This window comes from Tyto alba, unplaced genomic scaffold, assembly GCF_018691265.1.
Source record: "Tyto alba isolate M040663 unplaced genomic scaffold, T.alba_DEE_v4.0 Super-Scaffold_19, whole genome shotgun sequence".
Taxonomy (NCBI): Eukaryota; Metazoa; Chordata; class Aves; order Strigiformes; family Tytonidae; genus Tyto; species Tyto alba.
Genome location: NW_024881281.1, coordinates 1352621 through 1363700, shown reverse-complemented (window position 1 = coordinate 1363700; position 11080 = coordinate 1352621). Strand labels below are relative to the sequence as shown.

At 39.2% G+C, this 11080-nt stretch overlaps 1 protein-coding gene across 3 annotated transcripts in view; it reads right to left on the bottom strand.

Moving 5' to 3' along the window:
• NOS2 (nitric oxide synthase 2) overlaps positions 1–11080 on the bottom strand; it is a 37125-nt gene continuing 26045 nt past the window's right edge. For all 3 annotated transcript variants that reach the window (XM_033004815.2, XM_033004816.2, XM_042791527.1), the window contains exons 13-29: positions 10851–10952; positions 10024–10218; positions 9585–9667; positions 9121–9265; positions 8761–8865; positions 8544–8593; positions 8277–8451; positions 7669–7801; positions 7195–7273; positions 6105–6283; positions 5293–5456; positions 4197–4407; positions 3775–3862; positions 3196–3317; positions 2340–2488; positions 1415–1609; positions 1–817 (exon numbers count right to left, since the gene is read on the bottom strand). In XM_033004815.2, the coding sequence (XP_032860706.1) occupies positions 704–817; positions 1415–1609; positions 2340–2488; positions 3196–3317; positions 3775–3862; positions 4197–4407; positions 5293–5456; positions 6105–6283; positions 7195–7273; positions 7669–7801; positions 8277–8451; positions 8544–8593; positions 8761–8865; positions 9121–9265; positions 9585–9667; positions 10024–10218; positions 10851–10952 (2289 nt within the window). In that variant the 3' untranslated portion in view covers positions 1–703. The remainder of the gene's footprint in view (positions 818–1414; positions 1610–2339; positions 2489–3195; positions 3318–3774; positions 3863–4196; positions 4408–5292; positions 5457–6104; positions 6284–7194; positions 7274–7668; positions 7802–8276; positions 8452–8543; positions 8594–8760; positions 8866–9120; positions 9266–9584; positions 9668–10023; positions 10219–10850; positions 10953–11080) is intronic.

Genomic DNA, 11080 nt, shown 5'->3' with positions numbered 1-11080 from the left:
TCAATATAAAGGCATCTTTTATTACAAACAAATCAAGTAAATCAGAGCATAGAATTCAAATGTACAAAGTGCTTTTGAATTTTCTGAACCTTACTGCCACAGGCTCTGTAACATAAACAGTTCAGGTTCAAGCACCTGAACCACACAAAGCAGAACTCAAAACTACTACCTCCTCATGTATACACATTGGAAGTGTATACAGCAGGTATTTCCACTTATGAAACATTATATTATTATCTCATTTGCAAATATTGCTTCAGATTCAACAAGGTGTGTGTGACTATACATTTCCAAGTAACACAACCATCCATTTATTTGCTTTAAAGTAAAGATAATATGCACAGTAAAACAATCTGATATAAATAAATTCACAAAGATAAACAGTACATTTCAAAAAAAGATTTCAATTCTAGCTTACATAGTAAAAAACACTAACTTTTCCTTGTATTTACAAAAAATAGAAGATTTATACTAGGATAGACAGTATTAAAAAAATAATGTGCATCTTCATTATTAAGATAATCTATTAAAAGAAGTCTCAGAATAAATAGCAGCAAAAGATAAATGTAATATTTTTCTTAATTAAGGCTGAGGTTTAAAAGCCAAATCCTACAATCATATATATGTGTATGATTTAACATGTATATGAAAGAGGATTTGGCCCCTTATGTTTTGAAAATAACAACAAATGTGCAAGTATTGTCTAAATCAGAAGTTGATTTGTTCTTGGACTGGTGGGTTGCAAAGCTCCTACACCTCTTTTGACTTCATGTGGGAATACAGCCCCAAATATATCTTCATGGTATCGCTTTTGGCTCTGCGAAAAAAGAAAGGTAACCCAAGGGATTAATTTAATACAGCTAGCTCCTCCTTATGTAAGAGTTAAGTAATACAAGGCCTTTTGCGTTCGTATGACTGGTTCTGGGACAGTGGACTTTTGTTACTGTCAGTAAAAGGAATCTATCTGAATCCCAGAGACACGTGCTCCAGGCCAAGTTGTGGTTACAAAAGGGTCCTAAAAAGCCAGCAGACCCAGGCATTGTGTTTTCAGTGTTGGCCCCCACTGATTTTTTTAAACTCACTTTCCTCCATTGGTACAATAAAGTCTCAAATCCTCAATGTTCCAGACACACTGCAAAGCTAATGTCCAAGACCCAAAGTGAGACGCTGGGGAAAATGGTAGATGCAAGAGAAGAACATTACCTGTCACTCTTTCACCCTAACCAAGCAGAAACTGTGTTTGAAATCATGGTGGGTGGACTAAGCTGACCACTTAAAGATATTTTGCTTGTGCATTCTGCTGAAAAGAAGCTCATGGCATCCCACAAGACCTTGAGTGTGACTTTGAAGACTTCTGTAACTCATCCTGGAACACCGTCTGACTGGAAAGAATGCCTTGTGTATCATAGCGTACCTTTAGCTGGAAGAAATATTCCTCTGCCTGCTGATCACTGAGGTTCAGGTTTTTTGCAAACATCCCTTTCAAAGTCTGGGCAACATCCTTGGCCATGCGTACATCTCCACAGACATACAGATGCCCTTCCTCCTTATGCAAGAGGTTGCACACTTTGGTCTCCAACTTGCTTTGAAGAATGTCTTGAACATAGACCTTAGAAACAGAAAAATGATCATTAGACAAGGTTTTTTAAATGCTACTTTGGCTACTGGCTTTTCTAAATTCAATGCGGGTATATGTAGTAAGGTTATAAATGCCTTATCTATTCCAGCTGTGTGTTGCACCCCAGCAAAGGAGAAGAAAAAATGTCTTCATGCTGTCTTAATGAGCCCCAGATCCAGACGCTAGACCTGTCTCCTGGTTAAACTAGAGCAGGCTAAGACTCTTCTTTTTTAGAACCAGTTACAACTGCCAAAGTCTCATACCTTGCCAGGTGAGCAGGACAGTTAGAAAGAGGACAGCTTAAGTGCTGTTGTTTTCTCCAATCAAAATTTCATCTAAGCAAAGTTAATTTCCAGGGTCACTGTGCCACTGAAATGGTGACAAATGGCCAGAGACAACTCATTTCTAACTCATAAGATAATCAAATCCTGCAAAATTTAAGATTGCAAAAAATGTTCCAGCTTCTAGTTTCAAAGGCTGTTCGCACTCAAAGTGCCTCTCTATACAGCAGTGAGGGTTTTATATATCTTGCTTGCACTGAAGTGCACAGTGAGATTCTCCTTTATTTTGAAGAGTGGGGCTTTCTGTTACTTGTTCACAATATACTGAAGCGAAATGCTAACAATTTTTTAAAGAACATTGTTAAATGCAGCCCAAATCTTAACTTGAGGGACCATTCTGGAAGGAGCCAACCCTTAAAGAACAAGGGAACCAGCCTTACTTTAGCTTGGCCAGGTCGTCTGGAGTAAGCTGTATAGACTTCTTTCAGGACTCCCTTCTTCTTCATTTCCTCAGTTTCTTCTTTGTAGATGTGATCCATGTCTGGCTGCCGGCAGCCAAACAATAATGTCATGTCACCACCTTTGACACCTGAAACCAACATTGGAGAGAGAAATCTGAGGGGAGACCTTATCACCATATTCCAGTATTTAAAGGGTGGCTACAGAGAAGATGGAGACTTGCTTTTTATAAGGAGTCACATGGAAAAGACGAGGGGTAACAACGGGTACAAGTTATTGCTGGGGAGATTCTGATGGGACACAAGAGGGTAATTTTTTACGATAAGAACAGCCACTGGAATAATCTCCCCAGGGAAGTGGTGGATTCCCCAACTTTGAGAAGGAGAATGTGTGTGTCTGTGTGTGACAGCTTCTAATTTTAGGGTCTTGCAGTAGGATTGAACCTGCCCAAAGTCCTTGGAGAACTATGTGGAGTCGCCTGTTGGAGCAGGTTCCCTAGATAGGCTGATGCAGGCAGGCCAAAGTGTTTCCTCTCCATATTGTGGCCCCTGTGTGAGCCCCTGGGGCAGTGACTGAGCATACAGTATTTACAAGGAAACACAGGCTGCTCCCTCCAAGTGACCAGATACCTCAGGTCCACCAGAATGGTTTCAAGTGGGACGGATTAGCTCTTTCAGTGCGGTGTTCAACCAGCCTTGGGATGACAAATCTCTACGGGATTTACTTGGCTGATGTTTCTGGGTGTCTCATCTGTAGAGACTGTGTTTGGAGGACTAGGGACGTCTTCTGCTGCTGGAGGAGTTATGGCCTCCCTCTTGTGGCAATCCCCCCAAGTACCTTTCTTTTCCAAGTCATAGAGACGCTGCTGCCAGAAACTTCTGAAGGGAGCTATTCCTGTTCCTGGGCCGATCAGAATGCATGGCTTGGTTGGCTCCTCTGGGAGCTGGAATTCATTAGCACTAAAATGCAAAAATATGTTAATTACCCAAGTAGCTTATGGCTGACATCTCAGTGCCAGTGTCCTGAATGATTTTGAGCAGCACAGCCTAAGTTACCACTTTGAAAACAGTAATGGGCCTTAACTTGGTGACGGTTTCTTCTTGTTTCCTTAGCTTTACTTGCTTGATAGCGGATATGCTGACAGTGGGGATGGTGTCATAGGAATAAAATTCTTTCAGAATTTTCTAATGATCTATGATTTTACCTAACATAAGACATGGTAAAGGATCTCATCTCTGGAAGACAGGGAGTTCCCTTTCTTCTCAAAGTCAGATATTCCAACTTGCACTCACCAGTCTCTTGAAAATCATATGCAAACAATGAAAAAACCCCAGTGATGAAGCTGAATTAAGAACTGCTGGTTTGGTTGTGTTTTTTTTTTTTTTTCCTTATCTTTTTTCTCTGTCATATACTCACCTGCGTATAAAGCATGGAACTATTTCATTGAGAGCTACTGTATTCAGCCATGTGCTGCAAACTCCATGGTGCAAAGGCCCTTGTCCATCTAATCAGAACAAAGAAAGACACCTGTCAGTATTCAGAAGCTCTCTGTTTTTTAAAAAAGCACAGTTTATACTTAAAATTATGTTTTTTAAATGAGTATATATCTAGTAGTGATTTCTAAAATAAGGATACACTGATGATGCTGCAGGATTTTAGCAAACCCTGACACAGGATGAACATCTGCACTGCAGTATACGATTCTGCGTGTATCACAACACAAACTTTTTGTTACAGATATGCTTCATGCCCTCTGGCAGACACAGTTTTTCTTCTGAACCACAACAGAGCCTAAAGATCACTTAACTAAGAGAGAAATGAAAACAACAATTCCTTACCTCTTGTCCTGTAGTTTACAACTGCAACTGTCAGATGAATCTCTCTGGGTGTCATGTCACAGGAGGAACTGACAGAATAGTACCTGGGTTTCAGAAATGGCAGCTGAGTCAGTAAGAAAGCTGTTGAGACCTCAGCAGAAGGAAACTCCTCCAGGACCTCCAGGATGTTCGGGCTGTTGTAAAACTTCCATTTATTGTATTCTTCTGTGCTCTAAAAGTCAAAGGCCACCATCACAATGTTAACAGGTCATGCTGAGTTCATGAGAGCAGGGATATTTGAAGTGTCACTTATAAATAAGATTCCTGCTTTACATTCAATAAAATATGCAGACAAATCAACAGAGAATCCTCAAAACTTTGCTGAGACCAATACTGGGGTTTCCTAAGAAACTGTTTAATTTTTGAAAACAGATGTACTACATATTATATATATATATATATATATATATATATATATATAAAATCATATATATATATAAAATCATATATATACTACATAGATATAATTATACATGCTATAATTTTCTCAGATACCAGCTCTCTCAGTGAGGCTGCAGAAAGGGAAGTAGAATCTTTTTCTCAGCCCCCTGCCATGGAATATCCACAAAACTGTATGGGCCCAGGTGCTGATACCTACAGAGCCTTGCTGAACCCAGCAGGAGCAAGCGCTTACCACAGCTATGAGCCACTGGTTACCTAAAGTGACATCCCTCTTACTCTCACGGTACCAGCTTCTCTGACAAAAATATCCACCAGCTCCCCTCCAACCCCTTCACCTGCAAACTGTAAGGTTTTTTAATGGTGTATTATCAGAAACCACCATGAGGCAGGCAAGAGAAACAGGCAAGCGAAATGACCCACCCAGAACCACACAGGAAATATCAGATCTGAAGAAATCTCTTGATTCCCACGCCCAAGTTGAGTCACAAGACCACCCTTTCTCTCACTGAGGTTGCTTTCACAAGCACACAAAACATGTAACAGATGGGTAAAAATCAAGCACCATCACTACAAAAATTTCTTAAGCTTCTGCCACACAGTAAAAGAGCATCAGATTGTCCAGTATACGTAACATAAAACTAGTCCTAATGCTTACCTGACATAAAACTTCCAGTCTCTGTTTGTCTCCTTCTGCTGTTACCAGCTGGGAGAGTTTTTTTAGCAGTTGTTGGGAGGGTGGAGTAGTGATATCAAGCAAGTATGTCAAAGCTTCAGGGAGTGTGCAGGCTGGAATCTTTTTGTCACTTGTCCAGTAGCCACCTGGAAGTGAGGGAAATAAAAGAACACTTGGCAATTCCCATGACATTTGACAGCTGTAGAGCTTTGCAAAACTCAGTGTCCTTCAAAATATGACTTCAGACTAGGTTGCAGCAGGTCTAGACCACAGGGCCCTTCTGAAAGGAGGTTAATGTGAGGTTTCAAACTTTCTGTAAGGGGAGGATCTGATGAAGAGAATTGCATGATAACAAAACACCACTTTAAAATGAAAGTCTTTCATCTGAGGAAATCATCTTTGTGTGTATCAGAAATCTATGATTTAGCAGATTGTTCCTCCTAAGATGGAAAAACGGTCATGACATGTAAATCTATTTTAGGATTCTGATATGTAGCAACAATAAGCAAACTCTGTTGGGTAATCTAATGGTAGTCAATGGCCAATTCAGCAACTGAATTACAAACAGTGTCAACCTAAGATAACTCTGCAAACACTGGTAAGGTTACCACGGACTGCCAGAGTATGCAAAATCAGAATTGGGAATTGTAAGACAAACTAAAAGCATCAACTAAATCCTATTGAAACTTAAGAAAAGGATAATAGAATCAAATTCAGTCTACAGAAATTCTCAGGAATTGTACAGAAATCTGTCAAGCATCCTCTGTTATTTTATCTAAAGAGAACCAACTTACCATCAGCGCAGGTTTCAAGTCTGATAGTCTGATCAGCTGGAGGGGCATCCTTGACATGTGCAATGAGGCCATGGACTAATTCTGGCTGGTTGCCTGGGAAAATCCCGATATGTTCTCCGGGCAGGTAGTGCACTTCCTGATTAGTCTCACAGGAAAGCTTAACCAGAATGGTAACACGACTAGATATAGAAAAAAAGAGATCAGACAGATCTTTGTTACGTTGACAGGATTTCCCTTGAATTGCACAGAAAAGGAATAAATGTGAAGTGACATTTGGCAAGGGCTTACTTGTGTTCATTACCAAATTATCAGACCAGCTTACTTCATGGAGACTTAAACAAATAATAGTCCAGATATGTGAAGTCCTTGTATCAAAACAAATAAGATATTGAAGTGCTGCCTGATCTGTCCAGTATAGAAAAAATGTGCCTGTAACCAGCCATTGAAAGGAAATGCAGCTCTGCTGACAGCTGAATAGCTCACATCTTAAACCAGCGCAGAGGACTTCCCGTAAGACGACTGGATTTAGGACAGGGATGAGAGAGATCTACCGGAGGATGCTGAAGAGCCATTCATAGATGTTATTTCTAAGAAAGATGTTAGCACTGATCATCCTTTGTATTTCTTTGTCTGTTGTCTTGTCCCAGTCTGCTTTGCAGTACAACTTAATGCAGCAGCTTCTTGCACTATATCTTTTCCTTTGTTTACTTTTTTTTTGCTGCTAAGGTGCGATTTTTCCTCTAAATGAAGTAAACATATGCCTGGCATGTAGCATACCAAGCAAGGGAGAGGGACCATACACCTGATCTTCCACATTTAGTAGGTATCAAAGGGCCATATCACACAGTTATTTATTTCCCTACACTCCTAAAGACTCTACTGGGAAGTCAGCTCCTACCTAAACCAGAGATAAGACTGTACGTATTCTTGTGGTCTTGTAATAATGATTTACTTCTACAAATAAAGGTACAAAATTCATATATATTTCTTAATAACTTCAGGGAAAAGGTATTTGTAGCCAGGCATTTCAGATGTTTAAGATTTTAGTAAAATGTGGTATTGCAATATTCAAAAGAATGAGGTATCATACCTGGATTTTAAACTTTGAAGATTCTGTCTGAATTTCAGCTTCATAGGAATTATATCCTTGGCGTGAATGTTTGCAAGTGCTGTTGAGGAAAGAGGACACGACTCATGGTAATTTTGTGATAAGGATTGTTTAAAATGTCTTAAAATAATATGCAGAAAAGAACCGAGCCATGCTTGCCCTAGAATGCAATATACTCTTAGTCAGTTATGTGTCCTGTATGCATGCCTTCCCTGGCTAAAAGTAGTTCATCTCGGCTTTTGTTCTGGGGTTGTCAAAATGTATGCTAGTTCTGATGTTACTTTGCTGCATAAAGGAATGATTTATGCAGTGTAAACCAATATTCCTTCTTCTCTGACCACCGTACTGTATGAATTCTATCACCTAGCAGGACCAATATAACTTACACAAAACCTTTATGGCTCAGACCTAACTGAAGCAAAATGGACAGAGAAAGTCTAAGGTGGGAGGTCATACCTTTAACCAAATCCACGGTCTGAGAGTCATGCACTATCCTGTAATTCTTAGGATCCCAGCTTTCATCAGAGGTATATATCTTAGGCAGCTGAATACTATTTTTCCCACGGATGTTAAAAATGTCACAGGCAGTCTAGAAAAAATTAAAAAATATGGCTATTCATAGGAATTTTTACTAAAAAATAAATTTTTAGCATTGTCATGATCCTAATGAGGAGATACTAATTTCGCAGATTGCTGGTTTTTATTGATTCTGTTAAGTTCAGTGATCTTGTATGGGCTCAGTGAGTTCAGTAAGGTTCCACTTCTATACCAGCATAGCTAAAAAACTGATCGACTTCAAAAAATTCTGATATTCATACTGAGCATTCCACTACCCAAAAGGTTTCATGGAACTTTATGTGAATATTAAAAAATAACAGAAAAGAACCCCAGCTCCCTCTTTAACTTAGGCAATTAGTAGAAGAGTGGGGAGTTTGAAATTCAGATATAAATCCGGATGTTTGTTTTCCTTCATTTTCCCCCATTCTTATGGGATGCTAATGAATACCAAAATAAAATGAATAAATGAATGAACTAAAAGATGAGCTAACTATTTGTATAGTCACCTTGAATACACTGACTGCCCACGTGCGAAAGGCTTCTTCTTGCCCATTGAGTTCATCTCCTTCACCTACTGGAGTGAGACGAGAAGCCCCTAGTTGGGCCAGTTTTTGGTCGATGGCATGAGCAAAGGCACAGAACTCTGGATACATGCTGGACCCCAAACCAAACACAGCGTATCTGCAGGAGATAAAAACAAGATCACTATGTTATGCTAAATGAAATGCAGAAGGACTCAGTTACAGGCAAACCAAACAACAAAGTATTTTTACCTAATTTTTTTTCTCAGCAATTTCAAGGTGAGCAAGGAGTTCTTCAAGGTCTGTATAAAAATTCATAAAATATTTAATGTTAGAAAAATACCCTGATTTAAAACAGAAGTGAGACCCTGGCTCATGTCTTACTCAAGACCACAGGACAAATGAAAGGGTTGTCTTTGGTCTCAGTCTTTGAGCCCAGCCTCATACATACTTCTGAGGTGAATATTACCTTTCCGTTATTTGGAGAATCTCCATTTCCAAAAGTGCTGGTAACCACTAAAAGAAGTGTTTCTTTTTCCAGGTCACAAATGTTGTACTCATCCATGCACAGAATCTGGAAGGTATAAACCTCATGAGAAATTGCTAGCAGACATAAGAACTACTGTTGGCTATCTCTGTGATTGTCAGATGATCGCTGACCAAATTTACAAGGCATTATGCTAAATGAATACAAAATAGAAGTTCTAGTCCAACTTATAGTTACTGAACATGCAAAACACAGGTTTAAAGAATTAAAAAGCTTGCAGAAGCTGATAAAACTATCCAAACTTATTTCTCCATTTAGTGTGAATGATTTACACTTTCTTACCTTAGTGTTGAAGGCGCAGTTGAACAAGCTGCACAGATTGTTGGCTAGTGTTTCAGATTTCCCAGTCTCTGTTGCATAGATTACAGTGACCTTGGACCTGGTTGCCATTGTTTGTCGCATGAGTGAAGATGCAAAGAGTACAGCCCTGGGGAGTGGGAAAAAAAAAAAAATCGCATAATTTTTCATCTAGCTACACAGCAATTCAAATTAATTCACAAACAAGCTAGGAAAGACTGCTCCTGAGCATGGCTCTTCCTTGGAAGATTGTTCAGAAGCCATACACTACGGACAGCCCTGAATAAGAATCTTAGATGTGAATATTACCTAACTGTGGACAGGTAAGCCAATTCAAACAATTGAAGTGGTACCTACTGTAATAATTACTAAAAAAAAAGTGCAACAGAAACATCACAAGACCAGAATAGTTGGACAAAAGCATGAAGACGACTCTTTGAACGACATACTTTGCCAAGATGCTAAACTTTACTTCTTTTTTCTTTGGCCTCCGGGTCTCATCATGCCAGACATGCGTTTTCCATGCATCCACCTTTTAAAAAAAAGAATAAATAAATGTAAACTTCAGGTAAGAAATGTAAAATAATAAATACACAATTTGTATATCTTTGAAAGGGCCAGATTAAACAGAATCTGTATGTACAATCCACTGTGTATAAATAAGGGCTCAGTCTCTGTAGCATTAAATTGCATTTTACTTACAGCTTGAGAATTCAACAGAACTAACATAACCTTCCACAGTGCAGGAGACAGCACCTGCTATTTATGAATCTCTCTAGTGAGCATTCATTAACCAGGGCTTTTCATTCAGACTGCTTCAGCTCCCATATTATCATCTGCACTGCTGAAATTGTCTACTAGAATCATTTTTTTTTGGATAATGTGTACCTGGTAGTAATAGAAGGGAGTGAGGACATAGTTCAACATCTCCTGGTGGAAGACAGGAGTGATGCTCCCTGAAATAGGAGGCACAATCCACACCCAGTCAGCCGGGCAGCCTCCTCGCACGCGATACTCATTCTGCATGTATTTCATGAAGGACTCGGCAGCTGAGTGGTGATCCATGATAGTCACATTTTGTTTCTAGAATAATTGCAAAAGGAAGACGGATATTAAAAAGCCCATTCCGCTCTTCTTCCTGATGTAGTTAAAGTAATCTTTTTGCTTTGGCTAATATTTCAAGTGCTGGGAAATAATTGCTATCAGCAACTATTACATAGATACAGATCAAGGTTGACCGTTGATTAAGGACTCTTACATCTTTTTTTTTTTTTTGCTGTTGTTTTAATATTACCATTTTACCTCTCTAGCACTGCGAGTGCATGATGAAAAGCTTCTGATTCATTTTTAACCATCTTTCATATTGTTATGATATGTTAAATAAACTGTAAAAAGATATTAATTCAATGGCTTTACATAGATTTTGACACTTACACATATGTGTTAAAAGGATAAACAATCTTGCCCTTAACTTCCTTTTCTCTTTCTCTCCCCTCTGCCGTCACCTGAGATTTTTTTTTCTGGCAACAACAGGAAATATGGATTCCTCTACCTTCCCAGGTATAAATCAAGAATAAATCTATTGGAATCACATTGACAACCTCCACTGAGCATTTGTCCATTGGCACTATATTTGTATAAAGCTGCTATAAGTGAAAGGAAGAAGGGACACGCAGTATTCGGTGTCTCTCCAGATACCACTCTCGCTGACTTACTTGGAAGCTGTAAAGCACAGCCACATTTATCTCTACAACAGCTCGGTCTTTCCACAGTGATGAAAGTTTGTTTGTTTCCAGTCCCATTCTTCTCCCTACCTCCTATATGTGAAAAAAAGAGAGAGAAAAGGGAAAAGCAAATGTATTATGTGGGACTTGGACCTCACAATTTCTCCAACTCATCACATTATTATGCAGGAAAAAGTATACTAAAAGGGGGAAGAGTCAGT